This window comes from Miscanthus floridulus, chromosome 8 (genome assembly GCF_019320115.1).
Source record: "Miscanthus floridulus cultivar M001 chromosome 8, ASM1932011v1, whole genome shotgun sequence".
NCBI lineage: Eukaryota > Viridiplantae > Streptophyta > Magnoliopsida > Poales > Poaceae > Miscanthus > Miscanthus floridulus.
The window spans coordinates 72126474-72147581 of record NC_089587.1 but is presented as its reverse complement, the minus strand read 5'-3'; the positions used below and the strand labels follow the sequence as shown (position 1 = coordinate 72147581).

The window sequence follows — 21108 nt, the reverse complement described above, 5'->3', positions numbered from 1 at the left end:
ACATGGTACGTATTTGTAGTGTCTTGAGTGGTACAATTTTTTATTTAGAAGTGCTTTCATAGTAGTCAAGTATATGGTTATAACTGCAATGCATTGCTGCAAGAGTTGTCCTAAATGTATATCTACAGCAGGAAATATATAACGGCTTGCCATTCCAAGGGAGCACGCCGGTCCAAATTAACCTTTAAAACTGTGTTCGTCTTACTGAACTTGATCAATGCGCTCACCCCCTATTCGTCTCATACATTGTTGAATTTGGCTGGTGAACATTAAAGAAATATGATGCAGTTCTTCATATATACAAGTTTCATTCTTATTCATATCTTATTGCTAATTAGTTATCCTAAATAAATGATATGCATGGGGATGACATTGGCAACTCAATTAGTAAATACAATTATTTGATTCATCCATCCCAAATTGTGGTTTTACTCTTCTTTAATTAACTTCTGAGTGTTATTTCAGATAAAAGTTGTGTCGTGTATATTTCAGCTTCAGTGGAATAGTTGTACAGCTTCGAAAGCCTAAAATAGATTTAACAAGTTTCGTGTTTCCTTTATAATTGTCCTTGGATACCTACAGAATGCATGACATGTTATCCCTGCGTTGTTGTTTTAGAAAAACCTATCTCAGACTTAAAATAAATGGATTCAGTAACACGACCATTATCCCAAGTTTTGAACATCTGCTATGTTGCAGACACGCTGATTTATATACATGAGGGCGATGGGATGATTGTGAATAGAGTTCAAGGACCGCGCAAAATTACGAACTGGGCTGAGAAAGGTCAGCTCCATCTCTATGGCAATGGCATGCAGTTGGTAGACTGACACCTGATGTGCGAGGCTCTCCTCCACCTTCAACACACGCTTTCCAGTGTCCTTGCTGGTATGATTTTTTCTACTCCCCTCAGAGCAACAACCTTTCTTGTCACTTTTCAAATTCCAAATTTCTCGCTCCTGTATTTTGAATTATCTAAATGGTACACAGGAGAGAAACAAGTATATATTTGATAATGCAGTTGGCCTAAATTCAGTATTGCTCTTTTCATCGTGTGGGTCCAATATTTAAAGTTGTAAGGCCCTATCTTGTGAAACAATAATTAATATATAACGTTCTGCTGATGGCGAACCCTATAGCTTGTCGATATGCACTTACCTTCATGTAATCAGTGTTAATCCTATATTTATTTCAGTGACAATTCTGCTTCGAATTTTATGTGCTTCTGTCGGCATAAAAATATCAGTGTCATGTCCCCTTGCCAAGCAAGACTAGACTGATGAATACTGCCAAGGTTACAGTGGCCTTTTCCATTTTTTGGTGCACTTGATATGTGTTTCATAGAAATGTGACTGCAACAAAATAACAAAGGCCATATCTAAGACGTAGAGTGAGGCATAACCACTTAAAGTAGGTATTTCTATAGTTCAGCTATGCAAAGCAAAACGCACCATATTAGTTCACTGACTCATACCTATTGTGACCTATGAAATGTCTCCAACTTGACCCTCTTGGTGCACATTATTGCAAATTATCCATAGGTTAGTCAGTCATACCAAAAAGGAAGATTGTTGTCGGAGTTATGACCCCGGGGTGTCCCAAGGCATCGATTAGTTAGCGGGCCGAGCGGCCTGCAGTACAGCAAGCCAACGAAGGCCCGAACAGCCGAGGCCTAGCGAAAGCCGAGCGGAGCCAGCCAGCCGCCAAGGCCGGGGTCATCCCCGACCTCTTCCACCCGCCTTAATACACGACACTCGCAAGATGCACGACCTCTCCCCATCACGACCCCCGGAAGGAATGGGGGAGGTCGAGCGCAGCTAGGCACACCTGCTTTGACAAGAGCAAGTATGCCGCACTGACCCCGCAAGGACCGAGGAGACAGCAGTCACCTCGTTCCGGTCAGACACCATCCATGTGCCATGCCGCACCGATGAGACAATACCGCATAGCAAAGGCAACGGGTACGAAACCCACCGTCCAGATTCGGATCAACAAGATGTATGTACGATCCCACCCACTACAAGATGGGATCCACAACGAATGTCTCAACACAGAGGCCATCCAGACTGGCTGAAAGCCCCGACCACGACGAACAGGGTCGTGGCCCTCAGCCCCGAGAAGCGACCAGGCCATCGACGACCCGGGGTGGCTACCAACTCCCGTACGATGCCCCGAGAAACCAGGAGATGGCAACGAAGGTCATGACGGATACCGCGTCGTATCGGACGGCTGACGAACCACCATCAAGGCCACAGTGCCGTCACGGTCGGCACAGTAGCGCCACGTCACATCCTGCCGCAACGTGGCCAGAAGACCATGACGATAGCTACGATCGGACGTGCACCAGAAGACGGCGTAGCTTGCAAGCCAAATTAGCTAGACCCTCCCTCAGGCTCTCGACCCTTCGGTCGGGAGAACCTCCTCATTGTACAAGTCCTGGCCCCGAACTCTATATAAGGGCAGCTAGGGCACCGATCTCGGAGACGATTCTGAATCCTCTACCATTCCATTCATTCACCATTGTAGTAGGGCTTCTGGAGCATCTCTTCGGGCAGCCCTTCACCTAGCATAGGACCTTCCACAATTCTTGCACTCCCCATTGTAAGAACTTCAGAGCATTCAAGCGAGAAACACGCACTCGATCATCTCTGAGACTGGACGTAGGGCTCCGGCCTGAACCAGTATAAATCCTCGTGTATATTGGATGCTACCATAGTTTTTCTAGAGCAGCGCGGCAATTGTATAAGTTTACTAGTCTGGTTTACGAAACACCGACAATTGTATTTCAACTCTTGCAGTTTCACCTTTGTTTCCTTATCAACGCAACATAATATCCCAAATTTAAACTTCCAATGTGCTGCTTCAGAAAACGCTCGACTTATTCTGATAAATGGCTGCAGCTGTAGGTACACCAAGGAGACGCTTGACCTGACCTTCAAGCTCCCGAGGCCAGGAAAAAGAGACCACAATGTGGTAGAGTCCAACCAGTTCATACACAGTAAGTGCTATAACCTGATGGCCTGTAGATGCAGAGTTACCGCCTACTACCATGCCTGAGCTTGCAGCGGTTGAGCCCTTCCTGTACTGCTACTGCTTGCCTGCGCATTGAAATCATGTGTTGTTTATTTCAGGTTCAAGCTCACTACCTGCTGCGAAGACGGCAATACCATAGATGGTGCTCCTCGGCAAGTTCCTACCATCCTTCTTGCCTTTTATTTGAAGCCTAGCACGCCATAAAGGACCGTCCCAACCCACCTAATGCACCATACATGATGCCAGCATGTATAATATATCTCGGTGAATCTAACCGACATGTGTAATATATGCTTGTTAATCACCACGCTTTCCAGACCTGAACAACATATGTAATATGCATCACCGTCAGCTCTTTTCATACCTGAGAAACATATGTAGCATACTTATTAGCCATCGCGCTTTTCATGCTTCAAATCTGTAACTACATATGCATGCGATGGTGCGCGCCCTGCACTAGTTAACAAGAAATCAGGAGGCTATGTTAGCATACAAAAAAGTGGGATGAATATCTGGGCCCTGGCTGCAAGAGAATGGAAACCGATGAAGATCTAGCTTAAAGTAAAAAGCCCTTTGCTTTCTTAAGTCAAAAAATCTCTGTTGGAAAAGGAGATAATTACAAGCTAGGTTTTACTGTCAGTCCTTAGGTAATTTAGAAGCAATTAACCTAAATGTTAAAGCTAAGCAAATAACCTAAATGTTAAAGCTAATCTATCTAATTAAAATAGATACTATGAATTTGAAGCCAAAAAATAGACTTTTGCTATTTATCTGTTGATAGATTTTTTTTTACTGAATGTCAGATTTCTATACATTTGATTGTGCTTTACGATTTATCCTACAACTGTTTACTAGGTCGCATTTATAAAAAATCTGACAGATTTGATCATATAAATATATCGACAGATAACTAGACACTCTAAAAAAATTACAGTAGTTAAAGTATGAGATACAGACTTGTGGCCTGTGGGATTTACAATACCAACCGCGCACATGAGCTTATTTAATTTGTTTAATGAAAATTGTACAAAAAACAATAGTGTTAAAGATAATGTTTTCATGTTAGTAAACTCAACATGGTCCAATGCAGTGCAGATCTTGATTACGAGAAAATAAAGCATAGGTGCAGTGCACACCACCTTATGTGCCTCCGTATGCAATTTAAAACAGGTTATCCTGGTTTATCCGCACAATTTCCTTAAATTACAAATAGTTGATTTTAGAAATTACATGTTGTCAATAAGCCATCTATATCACAACAAAGGATAAATAATAAGCAAAAGATTGGAGTCGTCCCTACCTTTCCAAGGCGCTCCAACTGATTTATTTCCTAAATTTGATTTATTGTAATTATCTCCATAGCAAACAGGCTGGAGTCGTTCATTTGAGTATAGAAATTTTGCCCTTAGGGGCATATGTCCCCATATGCATTCACCATTGAATGCACATGAGGATATGTGTGCAACATGAGAGAGATCCCCTTGGGGCGAAAACAACGGTACCCCATTTTTTTCACCAATTTTGCTAAAAATAGAATCTAGACCAAATATTGTCAACCGGCCTACACATCCATGTTCAGCAACCTATCGGTCATCTTCACAATGCTTGGCGTGCTAATTTTGGGAGAGAAGGTGACTGTTAGAGGGTAAGCGTTTGTTTTGAAATTTTGTTTCCAATCGCCGCTGGCCACTCCGACCTTGGTGTCCAACTTCTGCATCGGTGGCCAGCCCAGCCCTTGTGCCCACCCTCTTCGCCGATGGCCACTCTGGCCTCGGTGCCACCCTACATCACTTCTCCTTCCCTAGGTCGGCATTCTCCTAGAGCCATGGCGGACGACGGCTCCCCTAAAGGGCAGAAGCTCAGGACACATTCATATCGTCGAGTTCCATGACTTGAACCCGCCGCCGGAGTCCTCTGATGATGACTTCAAGTCCGCTAGTGATGACAGAAATCATTATGATTAGCCAGGGCTTGGTGGAGGTTGTCGTTCTACGCCATGGCCGAAGAGGGTATGTTTTGATGGAGATAGCGGTGCCGGTTGTGGCGCTGGTGGACCCTCGCTGGGGCCTGGTTGGGGTCCCACTTTCAACTCTGCTTCTGGTCAACGAGCATTCAAAATTGGCTCCATCTCTGGGACTGTTGTGCGGGGCGCCAGAACGCTGGTCTTCGGTCAGTCATGGGTGGCTTGCTTGGTTAGCTTCTAATTCTTGCCCAACCAAAATCATGGCGAGACAAAACCAAATCTCACATTAGACCAACCATGTCCAAATCCTTGGTCCATCGATTATTCAGGGTAAACTTAAGCAAGCAGGCATGGAACAAACCTGCAGCCATTGGGATTCTCCCCTAGAATACTCGTGAAGCTTCCGCCCAGAACAACCAGCCACGTCACCCCAATTTTTCTTCTCCGTCAGATCTTTCATCCAACGGCCCAGATCGCTTGGAGCTGATTTCGCTGGTAGCGGCTTCTCGTGCTTCTCGTGCACTTATCCAGCTTCTCGTCCGAATCTAGAGAAGGAAATATAGACTCAGCTTTCAACTTCTCCCTTCTCAGAAAAAAAAAACATTGGCCTCTCTCCTCTCGTCCTCCCTCCTGACCCCGACCCCGACCTCGACACCCTCCCGCGCCGACGCACCTCCGCCGCCCCCGCCTTCCCGTCCTCTCCCCCCCCCACCTCTCCCCCCCTCCCCTCTCCCTCTCCCTCTCCCTCTCCCCTCAGGCGGGCGGCAGCGTGGCGCCCCCGGCGCCCCAGCACGGCGGCCCCTAGGTGCATCGCCGCCCCCAGCACGGTGCCCCGTGGCGCGGCCTCCCAACAGCGCAGATTTATAGTTTCTGTGGCTTGCGATGCCTTTTGGGTCAATTTTGAACAATACTCACCATGATGCGAGATTTTTGTGTTTCAATATTAATTGTAATTTCATATTGGCAAGAAACTTATGATTTTTGTTACCATGAAAATAATTATGAAGTTTTTATATAAGAAAAAGTTATAAACAATTTCCAACTAACAGTTAAATTCTCGTGAAGCAACTTTTGTTAATGCAATTTTCGTTGGCCATAATAACACACGGTTGTTTAGCTAGTATGATAATATATACAGTAGTTCTGAATAATAATATAATGATGGCACGACGACTCCATTATATATACTTATAACTTATTATTACTGCATTACATTTGATAACACGATCGACCTTTCTTAGAGTAGCTGGTAGTAGAGTCTGACATCGACCTTGTAACGTTCGGACTTGTGCCTGATGACCACCTGGACGTCGCCGCCGCCGCCGCCGCTGCCACAGCCCTGCACCTCGACGCCGGTGATCACCACATGGAGCTCCTCCTCCCTCTTGTACGAACGGTGGCTCTCCGGGGTCCGGGCAGACGTACACCTTACCAGTGTAGAAGAACCTGACGATGCAGAACTTGGAGGAGCCCAGGTGCACCGCGTAGCGCAACGCGGGGATCCACTCCGGCGGAGGCTCGGCGTACTCCTTCCAGACGCCGCGCACCACGGGCGGCTTCTTCATCTTCATCGCCATCGCCACCGACGACGACGACGACGCGACGGGGTTGGCGGCGACGGTGTGGCAGATCAGAAGGCCAGAGATTGTGCTCGGGGAGGTACTCGGCGAGGTTGGTGAACGGCAGCACCCAGTCGCCGGCCTTGCGCCACGCCCCGCTCGCCGTGTCGAAGCGGTAGGTGAGTCGGCTGGCGTTGTTGGACACGAGGATGCCGGAGCCCCCCGGCGTCCACCGTGTAGGAGTCGATGGAGTGGCATTGGTTGCCGCAGTGCTCCACGAGCGGCGGCGGGTCCAGAGGCCGCCAGCACCAGTCCTTGATGCCTCGGAAGGTGCGGTGGTCGGCGTGCGAGAGGACCTCGAAGCTGTGCCTCTGCCTGCCGTTGCTGCGCACGGGGGACGTGTCCATGACGTACAGGCTCTCGCCGACGGTGATCGAGGGAGAAGGGCGAGAACTTGGGAGCGGTCAGGCTGGGCAGGGCGCGGACGGTGAGGGACTTGTCGTCGGCGGGGTCGCACTCGCACATGAAGCTGCAGCCCGTGCAGTCGATGGCGAATACGCCCTTGTTCTTGAAGAGCATGAACCACTTCACCGACCTTGCGTGGGAAGATAGGAGGGCACAGCTTTATTGCGGGCAAGGTTTTTTTTATCGGCCGAAATTCACAGAAATTTCTGAAATTTTCTTTCTATCCTCAGGGTCCGATAAAATTTAACATCGGCTAAATTTTTCTCTTCTTTCCTGCTTCCACACACAACCCAAATTTAGCCGTGCGACAATCCCACACTATAATATTTTATTCTTGTTTTTATCTGTAAACAAGTGGTGTTTAATGGTTTAGGAATAGTTTCAAATCAAATTCTATGGAATTTTTTCAAAACAATTTGATTTTTTTTAAAATTTGGTCCGATATTTCCGATATATCCTATTTATCCATGACCTCATAAATTTTTATTTCTGATAATGAAAACCTCGATTGCGGGGTCAGGCAGGCGACCGCCGTCGTGTGCCGCCGACGGATCAGTAGCTCCTGCTCCGATGCCGCCGCTGTCGAGCGGCGCTGGTGTGCCCTCGGTAGATGTACGGAAGAAGAGGCGCGACGTGTCGATGCGGCGAAGGGAGCAGCTGCCGTCGATTGCCTCGACGTCCCACATCATGTACAGGAACCGCCGGAAACTCATCGAGCCGGCCGGCAGGGATCCACACGATGTCCTGGGATGCAACAGTACTTCAGCCTGAATGATGATGATGACGAAAAAAACAGAAACATACCGAACGGAGATAAGAGAACACCATCTCGGATCAGGGAGATCATTTAAGAACGAACATATGAATTCACTCGTGAGTCCATAATCCGTATAGACTGGACTGGAGGGAGGAGCAACGTTACCGGGAAGGGCAGGCCTACACGGCGCCGACGAAGACTCCGGCCGTGCGACGTGGTGGACTGGTGGCGGTGGCGGTGGCGGCGGCGGCGGCGGTGGCTTTGAGAATTGAGAGGGAAGCAAAGACGACTGGGGGAAGACGCTGGCTGCTTTCTGTAGGGAGGGACGGTTTGGGCTTCGGCCCGTTTTCTGAAGCTTCGGATTTTTCTAGGCCTGCTTCGGACGGGGGGCCTTGGGTCAGCCCACAAAGGCCTATTACAACAAATCTATCTCCCTGCAACAGCTAGGGAAAGAATACATCAGGATATGGTGCCTCTCCTTTATTCCATTGCTTTGCATTGAATATTTCCAGCAAGAATAATCTTTTCACAAAGGTCGATAGTTGCTTGCATCCATTGGAGGGCAAGATTGCTTTAGGACATCACTTCTGGTTGTTTGGAGACATCTCTGAACTTCAGATTCCGGATGTGGGAATCAAAACAGGTAAACAATATTGGTAACACTACATAACATACGTCTAGAATCTTAAAAAAAACTTTGCGCTCGCTCCAGCACAGCGATCGGGCCAACAGGCCCATCTACGCTCTCTCCTCTATCCACTCCACTGAGATAGCCATAGAAATCCCCAACTCCCCGCTTCGCTCGGTGCGGCTCACCGCGCTGTCGCCCGCCCCAAGCCGCCTCGCGGCGGCGCCTCCATCCCGCGTCGAGACGCGACACGTCTGCTCCCGCGTTGTGCTCCATCCCCACCACGCCAACTCTGCCTCATCGTGTCGTACCCGGTCCTCGCCCCTGCGAGCCATGCCCCGTCCCTCGTCGCGTCGAGGTGCTGTCGACGCCGTCGTTCCCCACCAGGAGGTCGTGGCCGCTATCGCCGCCACAACGCTCGACCTCATCTTGCGACATCACGAGATCCGGAGTGGCCAAACTTGAAGCAGGCTTCTCCGGCTGCACCTCGCACTCCCTTCCTTCCTCGGATGTTGCAAGCGCGTGTTTCAAGTGTTTCAATTGCTTCATATGCATGTTGCAAGTGTTTCATGTGATGTTGCAAAAGTAGGTCGGGATGTTACATATGTTGCAATGGCTATACATGGATGTTGCAAGCATCTATTCCAAATGTTTCAGCTGTTTCAGACCGATGTTGCACATGTGTTTATCTGGGTGTTGCTTATGTTTCAAACTTATGTTGCAAGTGTTTCATCTGGATGTTGCATATATTTTCACACATATGTTGCAAGTGTTTCATACCTAGATGTTGCATATGTTCTACAATGGCTACACACGTGTTTTTCTCATGTTTTAGATGTATGTTGCAAGTGTTTCAACTGTTTTGGACGTATGTCGTAAATGTTTCCTCTAGATGTTGCAAAGTAGATGTTGCAGTGGACCCTATCTGTAGCAGCTGCCTGCTGCAGCTATTGGGCCCGCCTGCATGCGCGTGGGTGTGGAGGGGCGCGAGCGGCAGAGGTAGGAAACCGTGCGGGCGCAGATCGGGACAAAGCAGGCGTGGGACATGGAGCGGCGCGGGACCCCACGCGAAGCAGGCGTGCGGCGCAGGCGTCTGGACGCTAGCCCCCGTCTGGACGTCCGGGCGCTAGCCTTTCTGAAACAATATTAACAAGAAATCAGGTTGACATGTTAGGACACAAAAAGTGGGATGAACACATGGGGCGTCTGGCTGTCAGAAAATGGAAACAGATCCATTCATGCAGATTTAACTTGAGTCAGAAACCTTTGCTTTGTTTAGGCAAACCTCTGTTGGAAAAGGCAGGTATTTACAAGGTTTTACTGCCAGTACTCAGGCAATTTACAAGCTAATAGCCTAAATGTTAAATTTGAAATATCTAGTCAAAATAGATAGTATGCATCCGAAGACAATACAGGATACAAGCAATTCTCTGAGGTTGAGGGCCCTAGCTGTTCAACTAGAAATCAGATACAGATCTATAATTTTCAGAAAAAACCCTGTCACAACTTGTACCATCACAAATGTAGCCTCGTCCTCCACATACTTCCAACAACTTTCTTTGGAGCTGGATTATCAGGCCCACGATCTCGCTGCCCAGAAGTAAAATAGAGCCACCCCTCCCAGTACCCAGCTAAGGCTGTCTTGATTCGGAAAGGCATGCGCCCAATGACTGACCAGGTCTGCAAGAATGGCATAGAGACTTTTAATTCATTTAGTTGCACCCTCGAAATTCAGAGGAAACTGCCATGGATTCACAATAAAACTAAAAATGACCCTAAGAAAAAAATCGCTTGGACATAACCTACCAATGCATCCAAATCAAAACGGAAGACTTCACCAACAAGAATCATCTTTTTGGTGATAGGATGCTTCTCTGTAGTTCCACCAACAATTACTATGGAGTTGTTAACGATAACCCAAGCAAATTCAATGTGGGAATCTGGCTTTGGCATTGGGGACAGTTGCTTCCACTTGGCTCCATCATCTAGCATATACACATCACCATACACAACCTGAAAGAGTGAAATTCTGAACATATAAGAATTAAGCTGCAGAAAAATGTTCACACAAAAGAGGAATTTGGACAGAAGGACCGATATTGAAAATATCGGTTTTTGTTTGAGGTTCAAAGTTCAAGCAATCATTAGGAAGTAATATCCCAACTGCAGGAACTTATTTGTTTAAAGAAATTATGAACACCAAAAAAAAGTGTTAAAGATACCATGTTTTCATGAGTAGAACTCAACATGGTCCAATGCAAGTCTTTGATGATGAGAAAATAAACCACAGGTGCACGAATAAGCGTCTCCAGGAACCACATACACACCTCATGCCTCCGAACACATTTAAAAATAGGTGATCCTGGTTTAGGCATAAAGTCTCCCTCTTGTCCACCAATCACAAATAGTTTATCATTAGCTACGACACATGCCCTGCAAAAAGTTGAAGTCAGAAATTACAAAGTATTGTTCATTTAGAAATGACAACCGACTGGGTTCCTTGCGGTGGAACCTACCCACCCGGGTTCAAGTCTCCAACTTGACACGGGTGCTCGCATTTTCCTGGATTTATTCCAGGAATTAACAGCGCTATGCTTTCTGTCGGGGACCTAATACCGGGGTACCCCAGAAGGTGCCAAACGTTAAAAACTTCTGGACGCATAAGAGCGCCGTTTCGTCCCTTGTTCGAATGACAGGAGTTTGGTTCCGCCTCGCCCGACGCCTTTTTGAGATAGCTCTGCCTCGCCCGAGGGCTCAGGGTTAGTCTTCGTCTCGTCCGACGCCTTTAGGGCGGGCTCGGTCTCGCCCGAGGGCCGAGGGATAGACTCCGTCTCACCCGACGCCATTGAGGTGGCTCTGCCTCGCCCGAGGGCTCAGGGCTAGTCTCCGTCTCGCCCGACGCCTTTAGGGCGGGCTCGGTCTCACCCGAGGGCTGAGGGATAGATTCCGCCTCACCCGACCCCGGAGGGGCAGGATCGGTCTCGCCCGAGAGTTAGGGACTGGTCTCCGTTTCGCCCGACGGCAAGGAACGAGCCTCACTCTGCTCCATATCTAAAGACTGGATTCATCTTGCCTGACAACTTCTCCCCGTTCCCTCGAGATGATAGGTACAGGGCAAAGACAGGACGTTCAGGTCAACCATGGCTCTAAGGACCATACCCTGCGCCCTGGCAGGAAAAGTACTGCCAGGGAGTGACGGGACAGGAGCTTTAGACCCTTCCGGGCGCCGCAGAGACCGAAAGGCTTTACAGGTGCGTGCTCCTCGCCCTGTAGAGTTGTAGGCGCCGCCTTCAGCCCTAGGACACGGAACCCGACGAAGATATACGACAACCGCTACGCTCCAGAAAAGGATTTGCTATCTCCACGAACGACGGATATTCTGTCACCACGCCATGGACCCGAGGGAGCGGCGCCCGCTTCCCGACCCCTCAGGTCCACCAAGTCAGAAGGCCTTGACCACGGCGTTACTCTGGACTCCAACCCCTCGTCCCTCCGACGAAGACTCACAGGAACCAGAAGGCATGCGGGGCAAGGCTGGGAGAGGCTAGTAAGTCAAAGCCACTGTACTACAGCCCATACCCTGCGCAGGGCAGCATTCTGTGATCAACCTGACATTCTACAGAGACATCGACAGTATTGTAGGTGCTTATCTTCCTTCGAACTCATCAGAATGAAGAACCAGGCCAGGTAGACGTGAGCCACAAGACTAGGTAGAGTATACATCATAAACCCTCACCCTTGTAAAAGCCAGCCCCTTCCTCTATAAAAGGGGATGCGCTTCCTCCATCAAAGGGACGAACTTTGAACCGAACAAGAAGACTCACATACACAGTCAAGCTGCTACGAAGCTCTTGACCTCCTTTCAACCCTTCCATCAGAGACTTGGGACCAGTCCCCCTCTCTCGATCGTTTGTACCCCTTACTACAGACCGTTCACGGTGCTAATAACACGAGTAGCAACAAACTGAACGTAGGGACATTCGGCCCGAACCAGTATAAATTTTGTGTCCTTTAGCGCACCATCCGAGCCTAACGCGCATTACTATAAATTTACTTGCCGGTGTTCGTACGAAACACCAACAGTTGACGCGCCAGGTAGGGGGCTTTGCGCGTTCCAGAAAAGGCCTCGGATGGCAACCCACGCAATCAGCTGGGCCCCGGGCGCACACGTGCGTTTCGGCGACCTAGATTTCATCATCACACTAGGAGGAGAGCTGGCGCTGACCCACACGGTCGCACGGTCTCTCCCTTCCATCGACCTCAGCCGTCTTAGGCTTGAGGGCCCGCCGGGCAACTCCCTTGGACCCCAGTCATCAAGGGAGGTCACGCACAACGTCACTCTGTGTCCGGAAGGTCCCGTACGGAGCGCCCCGACAGCGTTTCCGTTCGGTCTCCGCAACGCTGCGGCGACCGTTGGCCACCCTCTGGCACTACGTGTGGTTCAGTCACCCACGGACATCGAGTTCGTGGGGGTGATCGAGCATGATACGGAGACCCTCTACGCGCTCCTCAACGAGGAACCAGGATCGTTCTCCAGCTCGGATTCCAGTAGGGGGAGCCACCACCCTTCCCGGGAATGCTTCATGACTCAGACCCCCGAGGGTCACGTCGAAAGTATCCCCGAGGAAGAGGTCACCCCTCCAAACAACCCTGACGGCAGATCCGGGGAAGAGACGACTGCCCCATCTCGCCTAAGGATGGAGCAGTTGAGGGCCCGTCAGCAAGAGATCGATGAGGCCGGGCAAGGGCTCGTCCGGGAGTACGCGGACATCAATCGCGAGATTGAACGCCGCAAAGACGGGGGGCGCGCGCGCGCCACGGCCCGCGCCGTACACCAAAGGATCCTCACCGATGATGGGGCCCTTCCTCACTTTGCCCGAGCCAGCCAGAACATCGCCGCAGCAACCGCCTTGCTGCATGGCCTTCCGGAGGCTGCGACGTCCGAGGATCGTCGCGCCAGCCGAGAAATTCGCACGTTGCTCGAGCGTGCGGCGGCGCAGCAGGCGGAAAGTTTGTTGTCCCGACGACGCGAACCCGACACCAGCCAGCGCACGCCCTCAGTGCGTCCCACCAAGGACGCATCCGTTCACCAAACACCGCCAGGCGGCAGGCAACCTTCCGCCGTCCCAGTACGTCAACGCCTCGGTCATGGCCGCGACGTACGCAGCATCATCGACGCTCGGAAACACGCCCACGGCGACGATGGAGAAGCAGCACACCGCGGCTACCATCCCCGACGTGGTGGACGCTACGACAGCAACGAGGACCGAAGCCCGAGCCCCGGCCTGCCAGGTCCTCAGGCCTTCGGTCGGCACATCCTCAACGCCACGTTCCCCCTAAGGTATCGACCGCCTACCAACATCCCTAAATATTCTGGCGAAACAAATCCCGGGCTTTGGCTCGAAGACTATCGGCTTGCATGTCAGGCCGGTGGTGCGAGTAATGACGATTTCATTATTCGCAATCTCCCGCTGTTCTTGGCCGATTCGGCGTGAGCATGGCTGGAGCACCTACCGTCCAATGTCATTCAGAGTTGGACTGATCTAACGGAGATCTTCGTGGGCAACTTCCAGGGCACGCACAAACGCCCTGAAAACCCATGGGACCTCAAGAACTGCCGCCAGAAGGCCGATGAAACCCTTCGCGGGTACATCCGGCGCTTCTCTCGACAGTGCAACGAGCTCCCTAACGTCGCCGACGCCGACGTAATAGGAGCCTTTCTGTCCGGGACAACCTGTGAATCCCTGGTCCACAAGCTAGGACGCAGGGGCCCGCGGACTACCAAGGAACTCCTGGACATCGCCACCAGTCACGCCTCTGGAGAGGAGGCACTCGGAGCCGTCTTTGATCGCTCCGACGGAAAGATGAGGCGGGACGAGGACGCCGGCGAAGGCGCCTCCAACCGTCCCACCAAAAGGAAAAATAAGAAGCAACGGCGCGACAACTCGCTCGTGGCCGCTGCCGGCCGCAAAGGTGGCCGGAAGCCCGCGGAGGGCACTCCGAACCACTTCGAGAAAATGGTCGAGGGGCCATGCCCAAACCACGCCTTCCCGGCCAAGCATCTATACAAGGATTGCGGCCTCATGCGCAAATACTTGTCTGGGGGCCTTAACAAAGGGGAGCAGGGGAAGGAGCCTGTTCCCGCCACAGATGACGCAGAGAAGGACGACGCCTTCCCAACGCCGACCGGCGCCTCATGATCTTCGGGGGATCGACGGTCTACGACTCCAAGCGTCGCCAGAAGCTCGCGCGCCGCGAAGTCTATACAGCCGGACCGGCCACGCCAACCTTCCTCCGGTGGTCGGAGTCCGCCATAACCTTCGACCGGACCGACCATCCGGATGCCATCCCACATCCGGGAAGGTACCCGCTTGTCGTCGATCCGATCGTCGGACCTAAGCGGCTCACGAAAGTACTGATGGACGGAGGCAGCGGCCTCAACATCATGTACGCCAAGACGCTCGACGAGATGGGCGTCGATCGAACGAACCTCCGCCCCATCCGAGCGCCTTTCCATGGCGTCGTGCCTGGTAGGCAGGCTATGCCACTGGGGCAGATCGATCTGCCCGTCACTTTCGGGAATCGGTCCAATTACCGGACCGAGACCCTCACCTTCGACGTAGTGGGGTTCCCGGGGACTTTCCACGCCATCCTGGGACGACCATGCTACGCGAAGTTCATGGCCGTCCCCAATTATACGTACCTTAAGCTGAAGATGTCAGGTCCCCGCGGGGTCATCACCATCGGCACCTCCTTCCAGCGCGCTTACGAGTGCGAAGTCGAATGCTGCGGACACGCATCCGCAATCATCGCCTCCGAAGAGCTCGCCACCCTCAGGGAAGAGGTCGTTGAAGAGGCACCCGACGCGAAGAAATCAACCGGGTCGTTCAAATCGGCAGAAGGCTCCAGGGAGGTCCTCTTGGACCCCAGCAGCTTCGAGGGCAAAAAAAGTCCGTATCGGGACCGCGCTCTCCTCCGAATAGGAAAGCGCACTCGTCGACTTCCTCCGCGACAACAAAGACATCTTTGCGTGGAAACCCTCGGATATGCCGGGCATCCCGAGGGAGGTCGCCGAGCATACTCTCCAGATCCTCCCGGGCTCCAAGCCGGTGAAGCAACGCCTGCGCCGCTTCGACGAGGAGAAACGCAGGGCCATCGGCGACGAGATAGCTAAACTGCTGGCCGCAGGATTCATTAAGGAAGTATACCACCCAGAGTGGTTAGCAAATCCCGTTCTTGTGCGAAAGAAGAGCGGGAAATGGAGAATGTGTCGATTACACCGGCCTCACCAAGGCGTGTCCAAAGGATCCGTTTCCTTTGCCACGAATAGACCAAATAGTCGATTCCACCTCAGGGTGCGAAACCCTCTGCTTCCTTGGCGCATACTCCGGCTACCACCAAATCGCGATGAAAGAGTCCGACCAGCTCGCGACATCTTTTATCACCCCCTTCGGATCGTTTTGCTACATTTCAATGCCGTTCGGTCTGAAGAATGCTGGGGCAACTTACCAGCGCTCTATGCTCAATTGCTTCGGAAACCTCATCGGGCGAACCGTTGAGGCCTATGTCGATGACATCATAGTCAAGTCCAAGCGAGCTGACCACCTTGTCGCCGACCTTGAACAAACCTTTGCAAAACTCTGGGTAAACGGTATCAAACTCAATCCCGAAAAATGTGTTTTCGGGGTCCCGAGGGGCATGCTGCTTGGCTTCATTATCTCCGAGCGTGGCATCGAAGCCAACCCAGAGAAGATATCAGCCATCACAAGGATGGGCCCGATCCAAAACATAAAGGGGGTTCAGCGGATCACAGGGTGCCTTGCCGCCCTCAGCCGATTCATTTCGCGCCTCGGCGAACGAGGACTCCCCCTTTATCGACTCCTGAAGAAATCTGACCACTTCGAGTGGACAGCCGAGGCTCAGGAAGCGCTTGACATGGTTAAACGATTTTTGACAAAACCTCCGGTCCTAGTTCCTCCATGCAACGGAGAATCCCTCCTACTATATATATCGGCCACCACCCAAGTGGTCAGCTCTGCCTTAGTGGTAGAACGAGAGGAAGAGGGGCACGCCTTCAAGGTGCAGCGCCCTGTATATTTCATCAGCGAGGTGTTATCCGACTCCAAAGCTCGCTACTCCCAAATCCAGAAACTCCTCTACACCGTCCTCATCACCAAGAGGAAGCTACGCCACTACTTCGAGTCACACCCCGTGACAGTAGTGACGTCGTTCCCCCTTGGCGAGGTTGTCCGTAGCCATGACGCTACGGGAAGAACCGCAAAGTGGGCACTCGAGCTGATGGATCAGGGCATTTCTTATGCCCCCCGAACAACGATCAAATCTCAGGTACTGGCTGACTTCATCGCGGAGTGGACCGAGGTCCAGATGCCACCAGCACCTATCGATCAAGAGTACTGGACAATGTACTTCGACGGATCACTGATGAAGAAGGGCGCCGGAGCAGGACTAGTCTTTATATCTCCCCTCGGGGTCCACATGAGGTACATGGTTCGGCTCCATTTCCCCTCATCAAACAATACTGCAGAATATGAAGCGTTCGTCAACGGCCTACGAATCGCCATCGAGCTGGGCATCCGACGCCTCGACGTCAGGGGCGACTCCCAGCTGGTCGTCAACCAGGTCATAAAGGAGTCAAGCTGCCACGACGCCAAGATGGAGGCATACTGTCAAGAAGTCCGACGGCTGGAGGACAAATTCGACGGCCTCGAACTCAATCACATCCCAAGGCGCCTCAACGAAGCAACCGACACGCTTGCGAAAGCAGCATCTAGCCGAGAGCCAGTCCCGGCAGGCGTCTTTTCCAGCGACCAACACAAACCCTCGGTACGCTACACGGGGTCAGAACAAGCCGACGATGGCCCATCTAGTCCGACCCCAGGGGCCGATCCTCCAACCGCTCCGCCCGACCCCGAGGTCATGGAGCTCGAAGAGGACCTAGCAGCGGAGTCCGACCCTCCCGATGACTAGAGAACGCTTTACCTCGACTACCTCCTCCACGACATACTACCGACAGACAAGACGGAAGCCCGACGGCTCGCACGACGCGCCAAATCCTTCGTTCTTGTAGAGGGCGAACTCTACAAACGGAGTCACATCGGGATTCTGCAACTCTGTATCCCTGGCGAACAGGGAAAACTCCTGCTGGGCGACATCCACGGCGGAGTGTGCGGTCATCATGCCGCACCAAGAACCTTGGTTGGGAATGCATTCCGACAAGGTTTCTACTGGCCCACCGCCGTAGCCGAGGCCGAGCAAATTGTACGCACCTGCGAAGGGTGCCAGTACTACGCTCGGCAAACACACCTCCCGCCCCAGGCTCTCCAGATGATCCCCATCATGTGGCCCTTCGCGGTCTGGGGGCTCGACTTGGTTGGGCCACTCAAAAAGGCGCCCGGGGGCTTCACCCACCTGTTTGTCACCATAGACAAGTTTACAAAATGGATTGAAGCTCGACCAATATCCACGATCAAATCCGAACAAGCGGTACTGTTTTTCCTCGACATCACCCACCGCTTTGGAGTACCAAACTCCATCATCACAGACAACGGCACGCAGTTCACCGGCAGAAAATTCGTTCGATTCTGTGATGAACAACACATCTGAATCGATTGGGCAGCCGTCGCACAGCCCCGGACGAACGGGCAGGTCGAGCGCGCAAACGGCATGCTCCTTCAAGGCCTCAAACCCAGAATTTTCAACCGGTTGAACAAGTTCGGCGCACGCTGGCTCGCTGAGCTCCTGGCCGTGCTCTGGAGCCTAAGGACAACTCCTAGCCGGGCCACCGGCTACACACCCTTCTTCATGGTCTACGGTTCCGAGATCGTTCTTCCAACGGACCTTGACTATGGAGCGCCAAGAATCAGAGCATACGACGAACAGGGAGCCGAGGCATCCCACCAAGACGCCATGGACCAGCTAGAAGAAGCCCACGACGTCGCCCTCCTCCGTTCGGCTAAGTACCAGCAGGCGTTGCGACGGTACCACAGCCGACGGGTGCGGGGTCGAGCCTTCAACGTCGGAGACCTCGTCCTCCGTCTTGTGCAGAGCAACAAGGACCGCCACAAACTCTCCCCGCCCTGGGAAGGGCCCTACGTCGTCGCGGAAGTACTTCGTCCAGGTGCCTACCGGTTGAAAACCATCAACGACGAGGTCTTCACCAACGCATGGAACATTAAGCAGCTACGTCGTTTTTATCCTTAAAATAAGCATATACTCTTCCTTATCAGTTTTTATCATAACAAAACCCCGGTCCTTAGTGACTTCCGGCCCCTGCAAATCGCGAGGGGCCAGACCTCACTCGGGGGCTGGCATGTGAACATAACATATGACATGTAATACAAGTATTACGCTTGCAAAAACCTCCTGTGTTATATTTACAAACATTCTCTAAGTTTTCCATTTGAGTCCTAAGGGCTAAGATTTTGGGAACCAATTCTGAATATAACTGGTAGGACTGCGGGACACCCACGCCCCAGCGGCTGCAACCTCTTTGCTCACCAGCTCAATCAGAATTAGTTCGCCCACGTTCCAAGGTTCTTATGACTTAGACCATGAGAAGGGTCGAAAAGCACTAAAATCATTTCCACAAAAAGGAGAAAGACAAAAAATTGCTTGCTATAGGCAAAAGATGAAAATTTGTTCATTTTCTACGCAAATTCATCACTTACAAAATGATTTCATTACAAAATGGAACAATATACTTGTAAATTCAGAGGACTGTTTACTCGGGGGCTTCCCCACAAAGTTATTCAATTACAGTCTCTGCTTAACTCTACTACAAGTACTGCTGCGGTCGCCGCGCCACGCTCTCCATCGTCGACGCCCGGGGCGTGTACACGGACCAGCTCGTTTACTGCGGTCGCCGTGCAACGCTCTCCATCGGCGACGCCCGGGGCATGTACACGGGCCAGCTCGTCCACTGCGGTCGCCGCGCCACGCTCTCCATCAACGATATCCCGCCGCTTCGCGGGATCCTCGAAGGCACCATCATCTGCAACGCCTCCGCCGAGGCGTCCGAGGACTATGCCATCGTCACCAGCCACCACCCTGGCAACGGTGTAAAGGCAGGAAACGCCTCCCGCCGAAGGAGGAGCACAGCGGACGACGGCGCAGTCGACGACGTACGAGGCCCACCGGCGTCTCTTCTCCTTCGGCAGCAGTGACTCCTCGGCAAGGGCGGCACGCACCATCTCATCTACGCTGGATAACCTCCGGCTCGACATCACGCTCCAGACTCACGAGCGAATTTGTGAGTTTTCTCTCTCTGGCATTACTCTTCCTCACTCAGGAACCGCCGCGACATACAGACGCATTCGGCGGAAAGGAAGAAGGAGAGATAGCGGCTCAGAGGCAGAAGGGGAGGTGGGATGAGAACTCCCCTCCCCCTCCCTATTTAAAGAGGTGGCGCTGTAGCTAAGGAAAGGCGAAAAGTTGGACAAAAAACCCTCTCTCTTCCCCTCTTTAAATACGAAATCAATGCTGATTGATACCTGAGGAGACACGCCGGAACTGACGGGACGCGCCCCGGTCGGCGAGACGTCCCCCCTTGGTCAAACTGAACACTGCCCGGGTATGGCCCACCACTGACCCGCTCCAGACGCGGCAATTAAGGCGCCCACATAGGCAGACAACCCTTCACCTCCCCATGCGGAACCACGGGACGATCCGACGACAGGACCTTTCAGATCTCCCGGGCCGGCCATTCGGCCCAGAAGAGACGACGAACGAACGTCCGAAGAAAGATAAGCATCTCTGCCTTCTTACTTTTACGCGTTAAAATTCATTCTCGGGCTTCCGACCCCGTCAAACGGCGGAAACACGAACATCACTTGGGGGCTGCCGAGGATGTCTACCAATCTAGACATCCTCCTCACCCGACCCCCTCCGTACACTTGAAACTAAGGACGCGAAATACGGGCATAAACTTTGAGTAAAACTAGGCGAACTAGCTGTCGGTGTTTCGGAACCGGGGGGTCCTCAACCAACGAGTAAATTTGTGCTGCGTGCTCCCGAACCGGATGGTGATGCAAAGAGACACAAGGTTTATACTGGTTCAGGCGATCGAGGCCCTACGTCCAGTCTAAGAGTTCGATCTTGTATTCCTTGCACCAGGGTGCTCGTAGCAGGGGGTTACAAGCTAGGTGAGAGAGGGAGCTAGTCCCAGGTCTCGGCGGGGGTGGTGCGGGCTGCTTGAGGCGTTGTCCTCAAGCAGCGTAGAAGTGTGTAGTTCTATTGGGGAGTTCGTCTTTCTGCCTCTCGCTCTCCTTCGGAATGGTACCGGCTACCTCCTTTTATAACCGCAAGGAGGAAGCCAGAAGTACATGAGAAGGCTACTATTTGCTGACGTATCCTGCTCCCTGGAGCAGCGCGGCGTTATGGGAGTTCCCATCGGTGTCTAGTCGGTATGGTCTCCAGGCCGGCGACATGCTGCGCTCCTGTACATTTGTTGACTTGATGAAGTGCCGAGGCCTGGTGGCTGCTACAGTCGGTTGTGCCGAGACCCGCTGCGCTGAGGCCGAGACCCGCTGTGCCGAGGCCTGCTGTGCCGAGGCCTTTGCAGACGGCAATGCGGGGTCTTGGCGGCCATCGTCGTAGTTGATTTAGGCGGAACAGTGCGGAACGTGCGTCTACAGGATATGGTACCCTGTATTGTCAGCAAGGGATGGTAAAAAGGCGATTTGAC

At 52.1% G+C, this 21108-nt stretch overlaps 2 protein-coding genes and 1 long non-coding RNA gene across 4 annotated transcripts in view; 1 reads left to right on the top strand and 2 right to left on the bottom strand.

The window, feature by feature from the left end:
• Positions 1–718: 718 nt before the first annotated feature.
• Positions 719–3265, top strand: LOC136472555 (uncharacterized). The gene is made up of 3 exons (XR_010762377.1): positions 719–888; positions 2901–2998; positions 3132–3265. It is a non-coding gene; the product is annotated as an uncharacterized lncRNA (long non-coding RNA).
• Positions 3266–6223: 2958 nt separating this feature from the next.
• LOC136472554 (uncharacterized) lies at positions 6224–8041 on the bottom strand. Its single transcript, XM_066470257.1, has 3 exons — positions 7943–8041; positions 7524–7787; positions 6224–7150 (listed from the first exon to the last, which is right to left on the bottom strand). Exons 2-3 carry the CDS (start codon positions 7731–7733, stop codon positions 6425–6427), a joined length of 936 nt encoding a protein of 311 aa, XP_066326354.1. The 5' UTR covers positions 7734–7787; positions 7943–8041; the 3' UTR covers positions 6224–6424.
• A 1627-nt stretch (positions 8042–9668) lies between these two features.
• The window catches only part of LOC136476662 (kelch repeat-containing protein At3g27220-like), a 45051-nt gene continuing 33611 nt past the window's right edge, over positions 9669–21108 (bottom strand). For both annotated transcript variants that reach the window (XM_066474591.1, XM_066474592.1), the window contains 3 exons: positions 10733–10838; positions 10212–10418; positions 9669–10085 (listed from right to left, as the gene is read on the bottom strand). In XM_066474591.1, coding sequence (XP_066330688.1) covers positions 9921–10085; positions 10212–10418; positions 10733–10838 — 478 coding nt within the window. In that variant the 3' untranslated portion in view covers positions 9669–9920. The remainder of the gene's footprint in view (positions 10086–10211; positions 10419–10732; positions 10839–21108) is intronic.